Source organism: Papaver somniferum, chromosome 9 (assembly GCF_003573695.1).
Source record: "Papaver somniferum cultivar HN1 chromosome 9, ASM357369v1, whole genome shotgun sequence".
In the NCBI taxonomy this organism is placed as follows: domain Eukaryota; kingdom Viridiplantae; phylum Streptophyta; class Magnoliopsida; order Ranunculales; family Papaveraceae; genus Papaver; species Papaver somniferum.
In genome coordinates this window covers 54,181,376-54,200,466 of record NC_039366.1, presented here as the reverse complement: position 1 = coordinate 54,200,466, position 19,091 = coordinate 54,181,376, and the positions used below count along the sequence as shown (strand labels likewise).

Sequence of the window (19,091 nt, the reverse complement as noted above, 5' to 3'; positions counted from 1 at the left end):
TATCCCTGATACCCAAAATAGATAACCCATCTTGTCCTAGTCATTTCAGACCAATTAGCCTTTGCAACACCACCTAAAAAATCATATCCAAACTTTTAGCTCAAAGAATGAAACCATACTTAAATAAAATCATCTCTCCCTACCAATATGCTTTCATTCCTAGAAGACAGATTGCTGACAACATAACTATTGCTCATGAAATCATTCATTCCATGAGACCCAGAAGAGGCATCAAAGGTAGCATGGGGATCAAGATTGATATGGAAAAAGCTTTTGATAGAGTTGACTGGAAATTCCTTCATACCATTATGACAAAAATTGGCTTCAATTCTGATTGGTGCAATAAGATCACGCAATGCATCTCCACCACTTCTGCAGCTGTTCTAATAAATGGTTCTCCAGATATCTTCTTCAATCCTTCCATAGGGCTCAGAAAAGGGGATCCCCTATCCCCATATCTCTTTCTTTTCTGCATGGAAGCACTATCTAGAACTTTATCTCATGCTGAAGAATTGGGAATTATCTCTGGAGTAAAAATCTGCAAGAATGCTCAATCAATAAACCATTTTCTCTTTGCTGATGATTATGTGGTCTTCTGCAAAGCTAATACCACTGAAGCCCAAAACCTCAAGGATATCCTCAATATATTTGGGGACACCTCTGGTCAACTGATCAACTTCACTAAATCTGGTGCTTTCTTCAGCAAGGACACTGATCCAGCTCTCATGCCCATAATCTGCAAGCTGTTAGGAGTTCAGGTTCTACCTTTAAATGACAAATATTTAGGTTCTCCTCTATTTACTCATAGAAGCAAGATTCAATCTTTCAGACCAGGGGTAGATAATATGAAGATGAGACTCTCAAGTTGGAAGAATACCCCCTTAAACCCAGCTGGGAGAGAGGTCTTAATAAAATCTGTCACCTCAACAACCAGCATTTACCAAATGAACTGCTTCATAATACCAAAGAAAACCTGTCAACATATGAACAAGTTACAAAGGGACTTCTTCTGGGGGAAGAACTTGGAAAACCCCACTGATTACTATCCTAAGGCTTACAGCCATATACAAACCCAAAGATCTTGGTGGATTAGGATTCATGAGCATGGAACTTTTCAATAGCTCCATGATAACAAAAATAGGATGGAGATTGGAACAGGATAAAGACTCTCTATGGTTCCAATTGATGGATGCCAAATACTTAATAGGAAGAAATGTGCTAAATATGAACATCAAATTTAAAGATGGAGATTCATGGATATGGAAAGGAGTTCTTGAAGGTATTCAAAACATTCAGCGACATTGCTTCTGGAGAATAGACAATGACAACAAAATAAGAGTCTGGGAGGACATATGGATACCTCATTCAACTGACAAGCTCACGAAACCTGCAAACTTCCCAAATGATATTCAACTTCTAGCTCATTTAATGACAGATCAGAAGGAATGGAACATTCAGCTTATTCAACAGACCTTCAATCCTGATATTGCTCAAGCCATATCTTCTCTTGTTATTCATCCCAGGGAAGAAGACAGTATGCAATGGAATCTCAATAACACAGGCAATTTCTCTGTTAAAGCTTTGTACAAAGCCAAAATAGAGAATCTTTACAGAAATGACCAAGTAACAAGAGACTGGGGATCTATATGGAATATGGAAGTTGCACCTGCCATAAAAATCTTTCTCTGGAAATGTGCTCATGAAATCCTCCCAACTAATGCTAAAACTGCCAGCATCCTTCACTATATTGATCTCATATGCAAAATATGCAAAAGTGGGGAGGAGACAATGACACATATGTTCCTAAATTGCCCAGCTTCTACTGATGTTTGGAAGCTTATGTTTAGTGACAATCATGGTCTTTTTGATCATCAAACACTTTTCATGGATTGGTTCAATGCTTGGTTTCAACATACAAGAAATACTGCAAATATCAACACCTATGCTACTACTTGCTGGTTTATTTGGAAGGCTAGATTTGATCTAGTCTTCCAAAACATCACACCCAATGCTAAGAAAACCTATCTTAGCATTCAACAATACTTATGTGGCTATAACAGAATCCACAATTTGACACATCATGCTCTGAACTCTCAGGGGCATACCTCTGATACTGGTATTCAAATAGGAGACAATGGATTCCATGTTGGGATCCCTCAGCAACATCAGGATTATGGTTACATAATCAAAATCTGCACTATACAGGATCCTAACAGTAATCATTTTTTCTCAGCCCTAACTATTATTGATTTTGCAGGCAAATATGTTGATAGCAGAGGACACGCAGGAAATTAGGGAGCAGGAGGAGCCACAGGAGGAGCTGAACTAGCTTTTGGATGGGTGGGCTGAGGAAAAGCAACACATGAATATAGAGATACATGCTGAAACCAATGAAATTCTGGAACACTTCAATGCTCTCTACATTAAAGCCATCAAAGGAAGATTCAGCAGGAACTACCACAGGGAAAAGCAGCTTTTGAATGCCGAAAATAATTTAAATATTAAACCAATAACTTTTGTTTTAACGGGTCTTAAACTTATTCATAGACTCCAAAATTTGCAAGCTTTAAATTTGTCTATTGTCTGTAAGAACCTTTGCAGTGGATCAGATGTTTGTCTAAACAATGATACCACTAGCCCCATAATGTATCACTTTCCTTAAGACCTGCGGACATTCTAGTTCATAATTGGATTGATGGGCGTGATGTGTGCATGGATGTGACCGTTGTCTCTCCCTTCACAGGTGATGGAGTACGTACCTTTACCCCAGGGAAGGCCCTTGCCAATGCTATTGATCACAAATGTGTTAAATATCTTGAGAAATGTACGGAGAATGGGTTGGGTTTGAGGGTCCTTGCCTTCACTACCTTAGGTGAACTCGGCGATGATACTATCACATTCCTAAAGAGGTTTCGTATTTATATGGCTAGTAATGATGCAAATGTCAAAGTTGGAGAGTTTCTTTTCCATAGGTTAGGGGTTGTCATTCAAAAAGCGGTCGGGGCTCAGCTTGTTGCTACACTCCCTTCCAATTTCTTACCACATGATGATGTATGTGATGATTTTATATGATTAATATAAGCCTGCTTTGTTGCTACACTCCCTTCTAATTTCTTACCACATGATGATATATGTGATGATTTTATATGATTAAAAAAAAAAAGTCTACGTAATTATTATACACGTGCACGTAACACTTATTTAGGTGAAGAATACATTTGCATATTTGCAATACATTCATAGTTGGTTTTGTTTACTTGTGCTCTCATGGACAAGTTAAGAAGGGTATAAATTGTATTTTTGTTATTGTTTTCATAACTTATCGATAGAATAACCATATCATTAAATATAAAAACTAAATTTCCATATATACCCATTTTGATAATAACTTAGCTACAGTAATCAATGGCATTGATAAGAGAGCAGGTTTTTAATTTTTTTTTCTCTTCATCCTCTCTGGTTCTTCGTCTCTTCCTCTTCCTTAATAATTTCTCATCTCAATTCTTTCCAACATTCATAAAGCAATAATAAGATTGGAGACTCAAACAGATTTCCTTAGATATGTAGGATCTTAGAAAAACAGGTAGATATTATAGTTAGGGTTTGGAAAGTTGGGTTTGAGTTTTATTTAAAAAAAATGGGATCATAATTTCTCGAATCCAAATTTATAATATGATCTTTTTTCTGCTGTTGTTTGTTACGGATGCGTAATGGATGATTCTATTAATCAAAACGTTAAGTGTGTATGATCAATTTTTTTGTTTAGCATGTTTTAACTAATTAGACCCAAAAATATACAAATCATGTAAGAAATCGTTTTAATTTTGAAATCATTTGATATAGCAATAGTATTTTCTACTGTTTCGAATGGAAGGAAGAACCTGGAAATAATGATACTTTTTGAGTGTGGCGAAAACCAAGAGATTATGTAGTCATTGTGAAAAGTAGCGATCTAATTCTACTCCCTTGAAATTAATTTAAATAACTCTTAATTGAAAGGTAAAACAGGAAAGAATATTTTTATTTCTAAAAAATTTGCTTAACCAAGAAAATTTTTTCTCAACCAAGAACTATCTTGATTCCCCAGGACATTTACGAATACAAGGCAAAAATAATAATATTTATAGGCTTTTAAAACCCTTCATGTTTATAAAGCATGAAGCGTAAATTATAGAAACAAACCTAATCACATGTATATGGTGTCAAATTATTGACGCACTGCGTGTTACTATTGAATCTTTGATCAACTGTTATTTATGCTGGGTGTTTGTCTGGATAGCACCTATTGTGATTTTCTTCAATATCGGCACTTGTACATACCATTAAAGTGCGGATTATTTTCTAACTTTAAAGCATATAAAAATCGTCAGTCTGTTTATATTACATCTTGTGTACCTAAGGACTTTCTCAATTATTTTGTGTTCTAATCCTTCATTCCACATGATAGCCGCTTTAGCAAATTCTCTCCTTAAACTCCTATTTACTTTTGTTCTGCTTGTTCAAAGTACATCTCGTATATTTTGTTAATTAAAATCATTAAGCACCTAAATTAAAGGTTACTTGAATATCAATATTTACGCTCCATGAGTAATCTAGTTGTGTAGGTTGGCACTTTATTAACTTTACAAAGCATTAATATCATCTTGTCTTGAATTTCATGATTGACTACCGAATTGAAATATGGTTCGTAGAGGCCGCTGAACAAAGCCACAAACTGCTCCGTGCATCTGATTGAAAACATAAAAGAGTCCACGGATTGCTCCTTTCATCTGATCAGCAACATAAATAAGTCTACAGAGTGCTCCGCGCATCTGGTCGGCTATCAAATACAAAACCATGGATTGCTCGACGCATCTGATCGGTAACATAAATAAGTCTATAGAGTGCTCTGCACATCTGGTCGGCTATCAAATACAAAACCACGGACTGATCCACGCATTTGATCGGTAACATAAAAAAGTCTACGGAGTGCTTCGCTCGTCCGGATGGCTATTGAATCAATACATGAAAAAGTCACGAAGATCCTCGCGCCTCTGATCGACTATGAGTTAGTGAGTAAAAAGGTCACAGAAAGCCCCGCACATCCGATCGACAATAAACGAATGAGTAAAAAGGTTACAGACTGCTTCGTGCATCTGGTGGACCATGATTTTACATGATTACGATGGTGGGAACGGCTTGAGCGACCTCCATCCCAATCCAGATAATTATGAAATAGATCAACAAAGAAGACGGCAACGGGCATCTAGCCCCTTGTCCAAAAAGTACAAATGGCCACGAAGAGCGGCAGAGGACAAATTCACCTTGTTCGACCAAAACAACACCCAACACCAATAAATGTGGCAGGGTAAATGACCCAAGCGGCCTCCACTTCAGACCAGATAATTTTGACTATGGTGAGAACGCTTTAAGTGACCTCCATCCCGGTCCATTTGATGACGCTCCTTCCACAGAGAAGTCAGAGCCGCTCCTTCCACAAGAGAAGTCGGGACCACGTCTCCTATAATAAAGTCAGCTACCCCTTCTACAAAGGAGTAATTACACTTAGTTTTGCTGCTCTCCTCCTCTCTCTCCTTATAAAAAAAATGGGGGGATAGGGGGAAATAAAGATTACACTTTGTTTTTTGTCGCACAAAAAAAGGGAAAAAAAGGGGGGGAGTGGACTAGTAATACGTCCATACACTCATCATACTTGCACAAATTCTCATCGCACATGACATGAAGTCTTTACGAAGTAAGCATATGCAAGGAGAGATTATTACTAGCGGAGATCGAAACCCGATTGGCATCCTAAAATAATCCTCATTCATACTGATGTTTAAATCACTAACACCAACGGTTCCACATGAACTTTTACTTGTATGCCAAAACGCTTTAAAGGAAATAAGCATATCCAACACACCGTTTTCTCTCAATAGTTTTCTGCATTACTAACTAATTGGCATAACTCATCCTCGTAGTGGTTAATGCCCGTCGATCAATACGACGATGTATTAAGCATATAATGGTTAATGTTACACCATATACAACTTACAGGCATTAACACAACCCTTCAATGCTAGATGACGAGTGTTCGATCGCTAAAACCATGAGAATTACCTTTAACATCACCATAATCAGAACAACAATTTTCCAAGCCATGACTTCCATAGCTGAAGAGTTGACCTTGGAAAACGAGATATAATTTGACAAAATAGGATTCGACTAGAAGTAAGAAAACTCATGATTTTTGGAGCGAAAAGCGCAACCCTACTAGTACCCTCACTTATAACCGAACGCTATGACAGTTGAACACCAACTTTCTTCTTATACGGGAATCCGATCTCGAAGTTTATAGTTCCTCCCTGTGACGTTGACCACAGATGAGACCGATTGTGTGATTAACCTCACTATTTCTTAAACCCATCAAATATATTTGTTCCTAAGTAACGCGCAAACATTGTAACTAAGTTGCTCTCTATATGTAGGCGTCATCACACATAATAAACTTGCGTCCAAAACGATATACGCATCTTGAGTAATATCTTATCAACTGGTATGACTGTTGATGAGACTACGCCTCTTCAACAGTCAGGGAAATAATGTTAATACATGAAAATTCACTACTTCGGCCAGGTGGTCATTAAACGATTTATAAGCTCAAGTCCACAGAGGTACTGGGGACTCGACCCGGTCCAAAAAGTGGTTTGGTCCGATCCTAAATATAGTATCCAAGGGTAATATGGAGAATTATGAGGTCAAGGAGGGTAAAAGGTGGTTGACCAAGGAGTCAAGGATAACTTATTAAGGAATGAATGACATTTTTGTAATAAGGAAGGAAGAAGACATGTGTCTCAAGGAGGTAAGAAATTATAACAACCACACCCAATAATTCGTTCTGCAATCTGTATGGACTAACCTCTAACACATTTCTGAGAGCACCAACTTAATATCGAGCTCTATCAAGAGATATATCAAAGAGCTTTATCTCTATTTCTCAATTCAATCAGCAAATCAAACAGATAAAAATCTATGAGCCTGATTGATATGAGAAATAACTTGGACGGTACCAAAGACCAATGTCCAAGTGTCAATCAAGTTATATCCAACAAACAAGATCGGATTTATCAACTGATTGAACTACGCAGAACCTGTGATATTTCAATTATATAAAAATATAATGCAGAAAAGAAATAACACAGACACCAGAAATTTTGTTAACGAGGAAACCGCAAATGCAGAAAAACCCCGGGACCTAGTCCAGATTTAAATACCACATTGTATTAAGCTGCTACAGACACTAGCCTACTACAAGTTAACTTCAGACTGAAATGTAGTTGAGCCCTAACCAAGTCTCAAACCGATTAAGGTACAGTCGCATACCTTACGCCTCTAGAACCACGCCGGATTATGCGCACTTGATTCCCTTAGTTGATCTCACCCACAACTAAGAGTTGTTACTACCCAAAGTCGAAGACTTATAAACAAATCTGTCTCCCACAGATAATTCTATTCTGAGAGATAAATTTATCTCCCACAGAACTACCTATGAAGTTTTGTTCCGTGTTATGATAAATCAAGGTGAACAAGAACCAATTGATAATCCGTTCTTATACTCCCGAAGAGCAGCCTAGAAATATCAATCAACTCACAATAACTTAACTATATGGTAGTATAAGAAATTACTACGGAACCACAAAGTATGAGACGAAGAACTTTGTGAGTACTTTTTATACCTTACCTATCGGAGATAAATCTCGAGCAAATCTTAGAGAAGATAGTACTCAATACGATAAAACAAGTAAGATCAGATACGCAACTACAAAGAAAATAGTTGGATATGGCTTCACGAATCCCAAATGAAGTCTTCAAGTCGTTAACCTAATATGGTTCTGGAAAAACCTAGGTTAAAGGAGAATCGACTCTAATACGCAACTATGACACATGAAAGTGTCGGGATTAGGTTTTCCAGTTGCTAGAGTTTTCCCTTATATAGTCATTCAAATCAGGGTTGCTTACAATCAAAGCTAAGATAGCTTACAACCAAAGCATTCAATAGTCACCGTTAGATAAAATCCTGATTTAAGATTCAAGCTAAGTCTGCTTAAAAATAAAGCAATAATCTCCACCGTTATATGGTCTTAGCTTGTTACACACAAATGAAAATATACCTTCATTTAGATATGACTAACCGTACCTAAACGTGTATATTGACTCTCAATAACAGTTAATTAACCGAGGTTAGCCATATGTACACTTTTGTTTGAACCATGCATATTCATCAAACACTTCTAGATCAAATATGATGATCATTCAAACATGAAAGATAATCAAATGAATCTAATTGTGTTTCAAATAAAGTTGTTCAATTGTTCAGTATCTCATAGAAATATATATGAACAAATTGAAACAAAATATGATTGATTCGTAATTGTAAAAAGTACTTATACAAGAATCAATTCAAGAACATTAAGCCACGGTTTGCAAATATTGCATTCCTTAATTCATAAATTTTTTAGTTCAGGAGTATGAGAAACATACTTAATCGATTTTAGAACTTAACCATTGTGTTCGCTAACCAGGTACGCAAACAACAGCTCTGGACCTTGGCCCGTACAGCCATTCGCATACCAGGTATGCGACCAGCCGTCCCGGACCCAATTCAGGTAGAACCGTTCACATACTAGGTACGCAAACAAGGTCCCCAGACCTTTGTAGTTAGAACCGTTCTCATACTAGGTACGCAAACAAAGTTCCCGGACCTGAATCACTACAAAACAGTTCGCATACTAGGTATGCATACCGTGTTGTATCCAGACATGGTTAATTGTTCTAAACTCCCATTTCAATCATTGAAACATCCTTGGAAGATGACAATATCTGTCTCACACAAACTATTAGCTTCAAGTAATTTTCAAGTGATCGAATGATCAATACGGAACTTTCCAAGTTGACATCAAATGATTGTCTCACACAAATCATGTAAAATGTTTCAAAGCAATTTCCACATGATCATTTTTTGACTTAATATTTATATTCCAACAAATAAATTGTCTCCAACTAAACTCGTCAAGAATACGATGAATATAGCTAAAGCAAAAAGCTTTCAACTCATATTTCGAGAAATAGATAACCGAGTTAAACTCAGCTCGAAATATCAAATGTATATAATGTAAAAGTCTATATAGCTATACGACTTAGTCTCATTAGGAGATAAAATAGAATAGACTTCTGAGTGATATATAAGTTTTAGTCTCCACATACCTTTTGTTGATGAAGTTCCTCCAAGATCTCCTCAGTAGATCTTCGTCGTCAACCATTGAACGCCGTGAAGTCTAAAGCTCAACTACACGTTATATCCTAATCCTAGACATAGCTATAAGTAGACTATAAATCAAGACTATAGTTTTGATCAACTAAACTTGACAAACAAGCTTGAGATAGCAACGCTTGCGAGTTCGACCGAGCAATGCTCTAACAATCTCCCCATTTGTCGATTTTAGTGACGAAACTATCAATGCATATGAATTACAAAATAAATAAACTTTGTAGCTTCTTGTCCATCATGCTTGATTTCCTTGGCTCTTCAACATTCCTTGAATTCTTCGCTACTCCAAGTACTCCAGAAATTTTGAACGTGCTCAACTCAGCATCATTGTTGTTGAAGATACGTAACCATAACAATAAGAAAACAGATGTTCTCAATTATTGTTATACAGTGTCATAGTATTATTACACAGCATCAAAGTCCAATTGCATCACAACTTTGACAATAATACTATGATGATATGTGTCACTCCCTCTTCGTCAATACTTTCATCTCACAATGAAAACCACTCCCCCTTACATAATGATCCATAAACCATATGTATGTAGTCTGAACAACCAAATAATTCTCCCCCATTTTGTCAATATAAGGTATGGAAACTATGGGATCATAATGAAATTCTCAAAGAGATAATTCATGACTAAAAGAGAACATATCAACTTTGTTTCGATGATTTCACATAGTCAAAACTTAGTGTTTTCAGCAAGGAGTTTATAAAGATGCAAGATTACTCCTACAATATGCCACAGCCGCACTCCCGACAAAGATTTAACAATTAAGCACAAGTTCAATTAAGAACTCTCTGTTAGAGCACTGCTCGGTTTAACTCGCAAGCGTTGCTATCTCAAGCTTGTTTGTCAAGTTTATTTGTCAAAACTATAAGTTTTGTTTTCTAATCTACTTATAGCTATGTCTCGGATTAGGATACAATGTGTATCTGAGCTTTAGACTTCACTGCGATCATCGGTTGAAGAAGAAGAACTACTAAGGGGAGCTTGTGAAACTTCATTAATAAAAGGTATGTGGAGACTTGAACTCATCTATCACTCAGAAGTATATTTATATTGTATCTCCCATTGAGAAAAAAGTCGTATAGATATGTAGACTTTACTTTATACACATTTGATATTTCGATCTGAGTTTAACTAGGTTACATATTTCTCGAAATATGTGTTGGTAAGTTTTCGCTTTAACCAAGTTCATCTTTTATTCTTGACGAAAGTCAAAAGATGATCATGTGAAAATCGCCTGATAACATCTTATATGATTTGTGTGAGACAGTCATTTGATGTAGACTCGGAATGTTTCATATTGATCATTTGATCACTTTAAAAAAGCGGGGGTCTAACAACACCACCCAATATTTCGATTAGCAATTTGTATGGACTAACTCCGAAACATTTACTAGAGAACCAACTAGATAGTTATACTCAATCTAGATAAAAGTATCTCAAGGAGTTAATATCTCTCTCTTGTTTTGATTCACTCAAGCTAATGAAAATTAGCGAGTCTAAAATCAAACACAAGGAATAACTTGGACGGTACCAAAGACCAATGTCCAAGGATCAATCAATATCAATCAACAACCAAAGGTCGGATTTCCAATTGATTGATTCAAACGCACAACCTGTATTATTTCAATTATATAAACAAATATAATGCGGAAATAGAAATAACACAGACACCAGAATTTTGTTAAAGAGGAAACCTCAAATGCAGAAAAACCCCGGGACCTAGTCCAGATTGAATACACACTGTATTAAGCCGCTACAAACACTAGCCTACTCCAAGCTAACTTCGGACTGGATTATAGTTGAACCCCAATCAGTCTCCCACTGATCCAAGGTACAATTGTACTCCCTACGCCTCTGATCCCAGCAGGATACTGCGCACTTGATTCCCTTAGCTGATCTCACCCACAACTAAGAGTTGTTGCGACCCAAAATCGCAGGCTTTAACAATAAACAAATCTGTCTCACACAGACAAGTCAATCAAAGGATCAATATGTCTCCCACAGAAAAACCCTAAAAGTTTTTGTTCCGTCTTTTGATAATAATCAAGGTGAACAGGAACCAATTGATAATCCGGACTTATATTCCTGAAGAACAGCCTAGATTAATCAATCACCTCATAACAATCTTAATCGTATGGTAGCGAAATAAGATGTCGTGGAATCACAAACGATGAGACGACGGTGTTTGTGATTACTTTTTATATCTTGCCTATCGGAGAACTCTCACGATCTCTAGCCAATCAATATGATTGTACTATTACGATAGAAGATGCAAGATCAGACCACACAACTACGATAAAAGTAGTATCGGTCTGGCTTCACAATTCCAATGAAGTCTTTAAGTCATTAACCTGGTTTGACAAGAAGAAAACCAAAGGTTAAAGGAGAATCGACTCTAGCACTCAAACTAGTATCACACGTAAGGTATGGGGATTAGTTTTGCACAATACTAGATGTCTCCTTTATATAGCCTTTCAAATCAAGGTTTTCCCTTAGTTACAAAGCAATCAATATTCACCGTTAGATGAAAACCTGATTTAGAGTCAAGCTAATATTTCTCAACCGTTAGATCGAAAACTTAGCTGGTCATACACAAATGACTGTACGCTTCTAGGTTTGTTAACCACACCCAAACGTGTACATTGTTGGTTCAACAATAGTCTACCCAAAGAGGTTAACCATATGAGCGTTTCATACCAACCATGTTCCTCTTCACCATAACTAGTTCAATTGACTCAAATGAACTAGTTAAGAGAGTTGTTCAATTGCAAGGAAATCTTATGTAACTACACAAGACACAATTGAATCAAAGATGATTTGATTCACTCGAATCGGTTCATGAACTTTAACAGCCACGGTTTGCAAATGAATTCCTTAGTCTTTTAAGATTAAGTTCAGAAATCATCTTTAGATATATAACCTTCTCAAGTTCGCAGACTAGGTTCGCGGACTTAAGACACCGGATAGAGTTTACAAACTCCAGCAGAAATTTTCGGGTTCGAGAACTACGCCGGTTCACGGACTGGGTTCGCGGACTGGGTTCGCGGACTGGGTTCGTGTACTTGTCTCACGTAAGTAGTTTGTCAACTCCAGCAGAAATTCTCGGGTTTGAGAACTTCGGCAGTTCGCGGACTGAGTTCGCGGACTTGGCACTTGCCATACTTCCGGTTCTCTTGATCAACAAATTTCGAAAACTTCGGTTCAAGGATTCCATTGGTTATGTAATCTAAACTCTCATTCCAATCATTGAAACATTCTTAGAGGACGTTATATAGTTGTTACACTATTTTTCCTCAAAGCAATTTTTAAAGAGATTGAAACATTCATGTCTTTTGTCACTAGGTAAAGATAAACTTGGTCAAAGCGAAAAGCTTACCAACACATATTTCGAGATATAGATATACGAGGTATACTCGGCTCGAAATACCAAATGTGTATGATCTAGTATATATATATAGCATACGACTTTTGTCTCAAAGAGTAGGAGATAGAATAGATAGACTTTTGAGTGACAGATAAGTTCAAGTCTCCACATACCTTTTTGTCGAGAAGTTCCACCGGTTCCTTGAGTAGATCTTCTTCTTATATGATGAATCTCCATGAAGTCCTTGAGCTGAACTACACTTACTTTCCTAGTCCGAGACTTAGCTATAAGAGACTAGAAATCAAGACTTTTAGTTTTGATCACTAACATTGACAAACATTCTTGAGATAGCAACGCATGCGAGTTTGACCGAGAAGTGCTCTAACAATCTCCCCCTTTGTCAATTTTAGTGACAAAACTATCAATACATATGGAATACAAAAAAGATAATGAAACTTTAGTAGCTCCTATTCCACATGTCTAATCTTCAACATTCCTCTAAATCTTCGTCACTTCGAAGTACTCCAATGATCCCAAAGGTTGTAAGTTTAGCATCACTGTTGTTGAAGATCCGTAGCTATAACAATGAGAAAGCATCGGTCTCTATCATTGTTATACAGCGTCATAGTATTATTATACAGTGTCAAAGTCCAATTATATCACAACTTAAACAATAATACTATGGTGATATGTATCACTCCCCCTTAGTCAATACTCCATCTCACATGAAAACCTCTCCCCCTTACACAATGATCTGAAAACCATATGTATTTGTAGTGTGAACTACATATTAATTCTCCCCCTTTTTGTCAATAAAATTGGCAAAGGCACAAGAACGGGATCATAATGAAATTTCCGTAACAGACATTTCATGACTGAGATAAAGAAACACACATCATCTTATTTAGATGCAATCATATAGCCGAAGCTAACAACATTCATCAAGGAGTTTAAAGATACAAGATAACCCCTCTAAAATTCCACAGCCACACACCCCTCAATATATGACCATTAAGCACAAGTTCAAAAGAACTCTCCCCCATTTGATGTCATTCCCAAGGGAACAACAACGAGCGACCTTAATTTCAAGAGAAACGAAGGATTTTATTGGACACCAAAACCATGAGAATGATTTTTATATCCAACACTCAATCAAATTATTCATAAGTAAACCCATGAATAATTCAATCGGAATACATAATCAAATTAAACAAAAAAGTGATCAATTTAATTCATTGTGCTCAACATAAGTAAACTTGCGGAGCAACGACTAAGTTAATCATACAATAGAGTGATTGGATTAATCGTTCATGTATTCAACACAAGAGAACTTGTGGAGTAATAACTAAATAACCAAGGAGATGATTAATTAGTTCTAAATGCTCAACATAACGTAGCTCACGGAACAACCAACCAAGCTAATCAAAAATAATCAACTTAGTTGTATCGTGCTCAACATAAGACACATGACGGAGCCTTACGGTAATACAAAAAGATGGATCAATGAAGATCTATACCGTGGAATACACAAGGATTCATTCTTTTGCACAAGCATATACAATAGCAATAATCCTTGGATACAAAAGATTTTAACCTATCTTCCATCAAATATTGACAATATAGGCTTAACTTTTGTATATGTCAAAAGTCTATTCATTCTTAAACCAATACATGAATACCGATCGTGAACGACTTTACTTTTTACAAAATATGGGACAACAAAGTTCACGGACGTAAACACAAATATCCCATAACAAGTTGAAATATAACAAAATCAAAAATCTTGCAAAACATCATCCTCCAAATATTTTTAGAATTTTAAACCAAAAAACCTAAAAACAAGAAGATGAAAATGATAGCTATGTGTAGTCACAATCATCGCTATTCAAAGCACTAGTTATTCTTCCAACTAAACAAAAAAGAAGACATACTAGGCAACAATAGTAACACTGGAAACTTGATTTAAAACACCTTAAACCCTGTCAGCAACGAGAGATTGAACATGGACGAGTTCATCAGTTGCCTTCTTTAGTTCGTTTTTCAGAAAACCAAGATTCCTTGTTACAATCCCGAGATGCTCACGAACAACTTCAAAATCATGAAGTAGATTTCCTACCAGTTGTGAAGACAATTGAACTGGTAGTTTGTTTTCATGATCAACCACATGAAAGCATGTTATGGAGACATCAATCAATTCACTGGTCTTGTCCTGCTTGACTTCAACAACCTTGTTGCTTTCATCCATTGTGTACAAAAAGAATTCAACTGAATCTTTTAACCTTATGGATCACAATATTTATAAAGCATTCAGAAACCTTAGGACCATAGCGTTCGTGTGGGTCCAGTACGTGTACAAGCGGTCAATCGTCAGTGAGAGGAATGAACGGAGAGAATAAGAGAAAAAAAATAATTCTTAAAAAAAACAACCTCAAAGCACTCATACCAACATTCTCAAGATAAGCAACTTGAGAAAAAAGAGCATCCTTTTTGTTTAAAAGATGGATGCATCCCTATGCAGTCATAGTGCATTAAGATGAGCATTTGGCCCATCATTATTGACTTCGTTTTTCTCTCCTTCAAGGGGATTTAGAGAAGAACCACACATCATAGTTGAAGAAGGTTTAACAAGAGAGGAATTTGAAATACCTGAGCCAGTTGCTATCCAAGTCTTTTTGATGCCCCGTTTGAGTTTATTTATGCTGATCTTAAGTTCTGTGACCCGATTATTAATATGCATGAAGTCTGGATCAAGAGTCTTGGAACCACATTCTTCTTCATGGCGAGACAAGGAATTTACCCTTCTTTTCCTATGCCTTTTTATCTTTTCAGAGTTATTTAGGAAATCAGTAGCTCTGTTGTTGTTCTTTCTCCTACCTTTGTTGGCATTTTTTGATCTAGCAACATGATTTGTGATTTTTCGTGGGGTTGTAGTAGTGAAGGTTCAAACTCTCGGATTTGTGAAGGATAATTTTTTTTAGACTTAATAAAAACAAATAAATAATTTTATATGCACAATATTAACAAAATATGGGAGAGAATTTTTACCGGGGATCAGGATTCCACCATTCACCAAAATTTATGTGATTCAATAACAATTCTTATCATGCAATTCTAGACAATATAACTCCAATCAAGGGAAATTGTGATTCTAATCATTGCCTAAATTAGATTTTGAAAACATCCACTGTTAATCGCGAGCATGAAGTATCAAAAGCAATTTACTAAGCATACTCCATCAAGAGAAAACACAATTGATTAATAAAAATCATTTACTCCATTTTTATTCGGTGCAATTAATCATAAAAGAGTTGCATAAATAAATTTAAATAAATTTTACCACATAACTTTTGGAAGAATGGATTCCTCCGTCACCCCTGGGATTGGGTTTAGCTACTCATGATGAAAAACCTCTCAAATTGATTCATTGATACTCAAAAGTTGTTTACAATCAAGAGAAAATGGAGAAAAACGGTTTACAACAGTGTTTGCGACACATATAGAGCGTTCAAAAAGAACGATACAGCAGAGGTGTTGTTGTTCCGAAGTCGGGGAAAGGAATTGAGTATTGTCGCAATTAAGCGACACTAATCAACGACTGTCCCTGAGGGTATTATGTTCTTCGTGTTCTTCCTTGCACCAGCAGCAAGCTTTTCTCCTGCGTGACTTTCTTTCGATTCTTCTCGTCTCCTAAACTCTCCCAAAGACTCTCCCACTCTTCTAAACTCTTTAGCCTTGTATTTATAGTGTTCTAGAACAAAAATATCCGACCATAACACCGTATAATCTCCCATTAATCCCGTCATTGCTCGCTGCCCATATTTAACAATAATTTCCATTTTTGGATTCTACACACATAAACTTTGATCCTGCACGCACTAGTTAACCTTCCCCACGCCTCCGAAGTCATCGAACTCCTCCAAAACACTCCATGCATGGCAAACACACAATCAAACTCGTGTTACAGGGCACGTTGCTCTGTTTTGAGCTCGTGACTCAAACCAGGATTTCCAGCCAATTCCGATCGAATCCGATGCCCACAATGTGTTCCCTATCCCATATCACAACTTCCTTCCAAATTTCAGTGATTGAATCGCACTAAAACACCTTCATTTTCTCGATCACAAATCTGCCAGTTTTGAATATATTTTTCCCGCCAAAAAGCTGTTTTTGAATTTAAAGAGAAGATGGATGCCCCTTAACCAGAGCTTGGGTGCGAATAGCAATTGGGTGGAAATAGTAATTTTTATGGGTTCCTCCGGGACATTTCTGGGATGCTTCCGGTGCATTTCTGGGGTGCCTATGATACATTTCTCCGGGGTGTAAAACACTGCTTTTTGAGCCCATTTCGCCGCAAGGGCTTATTTCTCTAAAAATTCCTACAAAGACATAAAAGAACACAATAAATACAAAATTGAGCACTAAAAATACATACAATAGAGACATATTAGACACATAAATGCGTCTATCAACACCCCCAATTGTTGTACACGAGTTTGCACTCAAGCATACTAAAATTCATATAAGTGACAGAGCTCCACTAAGATAGTTTCATGATGGTTTTTCAAATGATGTTGTAGTTGTGGTAAAAACTGGGTTCTTTTTAGACTTGTGAAGGAAATAATTTTTAGACTTAATAAAAAATTAAAGATAAAACAAATTAAATTCAAAGGTGATGTAAATATTATGGAAAGACCAGGGGTTAGGATTTCACCATTCACCAAAATTCATGTGATTCAATAATAATTATTATGCAATTCTAGACGTTATAATTCAAATCAAAAACAATTGTGATTCTAATCATTGCCTAAATCATATTTTCAAAACATCCATTGTTAATCGCAAGCATGAAATATCAAAAGCAATAAACCAAGCATATTTCATCAAGAGAAAACATAATTAATTAATAAAAATCATTTATTCAATTTTCATTCGGTGCAATTAATCATAAAAGTATTGCATAAATAAATTTAAATGAATTTTACCACATAACTTTTGGAAGAATGGCTTCCTCCATCACTCCTGGGATTGGGTTTAGCTCCTCATCCCAAAAACACACTCACAAGATGTATTCATCGCTAAAATAGGTGTTTTTATTGATGTATATAAGATTAAACAGGAACTAGCAACGCTGTAAAAGTGTTACAGCGTCACTGTTACAAAGGGGTAAGTGTTTTTGAAACTGCTGTAAATGATAAGCCTTTACTGCTGTATAAGAACGATACTTGTTCTGCTTTTAAGACTGTCGAAGAACGACGGACTCTGCGAGTCTGTTCTTCGTCTTCTTCTTCCTCCTCGATCAGCAGCAACAACAACAACAATACCTCCTGTAACTTCTTCTTCTCGTCTCTCGTGAACTCCCAACTCTCTCCTAAGGGTTTCTAAAACTTTCTAACCCTCTTTATGACTTGAACCAACTCTTATATAGTCCTCTAATCCCGAAAAATCTCTACTGAATCCGCGACTTTTTTTTTTTCTTCTCTGCGTTGTTGAGAGAATATCTCTCTTGTGATCTCCCTGTACGCGTTTTTTAGCTATAAACTTGCCACCAAACTCTTATAAAGACTTGAACAGGACCAAGTACAACAATCACTAGCGTGAAACTCTCCCAAATATTCCTCACAAAATCTTCAAACTCAACAGAAGCGTACGTGTCCTGTTTGGACTTTGATCACTTCTCCCAGCCATTCCAGCCCAATTGGTTGGGTCCAATCGATTGTAACCGACCTGTTGAGTCTTGTAGAGTCCATACGTACCAAATACAACCATTGAATCTCCTAAAATCACGTATAAATTCGATCTCCAAATCTGCTCCTCGCTGCATGCATTTTCCCGCCAAAACTTGTATTTGAATTATGAAGATGACCTCCCCTTATCCAGTTCCGGTCTCCCTTTAGCAGATGCCTGGAAATGGGTCACCCCTTAGTAATTAGGTTACCCCTTATCCAAAGTGAGAGTTCGTATAGTAGTTTTCTCCCACGGACACAAAAACCATTTTTTTAGCCAATTTCGCCGCAAAAGCTTATTTCTCCAAGAATACCTACAGGGACATAAAAAGCCATAATAAATATAAAATCGAGCACTAATAATATATAAATTGAGATTATATAAGACACAAAAATGTGCCTATCAAATACCCCCAAACTTATTATTTGCTAGTCCTCGAGCAAACCAAATAGAAAATAAAATCCTAACTCACTGTCGCAGGCATCGTCGATTGCATTTAGCGTATGCAATAAGCCTTTAAACCCCTAGGTGGCCCTAGTGGCCGAGTTAAAGTCTCGGGAGGGCTTACCAGAGATATACCCACAAAACCTTTACTCCTAATTGGTCACAAGTATCCAAAGAGCTATGAGGACATACATATTCTCAACCTATCTCCAAGTAACTAGAATGCCAGAGAAATTAA

General features: G+C 36.7%; 1 protein-coding gene across 1 annotated transcript; it reads left to right on the top strand.

The window, feature by feature from the left end:
* Positions 1 to 242: 242 nt before the first annotated feature.
* LOC113311954 lies at positions 243 to 1,121 on the top strand. The gene has a single exon (XM_026560737.1). The coding sequence runs from the start codon at positions 243 to 245 to the stop codon at positions 1,119 to 1,121; it is 879 nt and encodes a 292-aa protein (XP_026416522.1).
* The last annotated feature ends 17,970 nt before the right edge of the window (positions 1,122 to 19,091 follow it).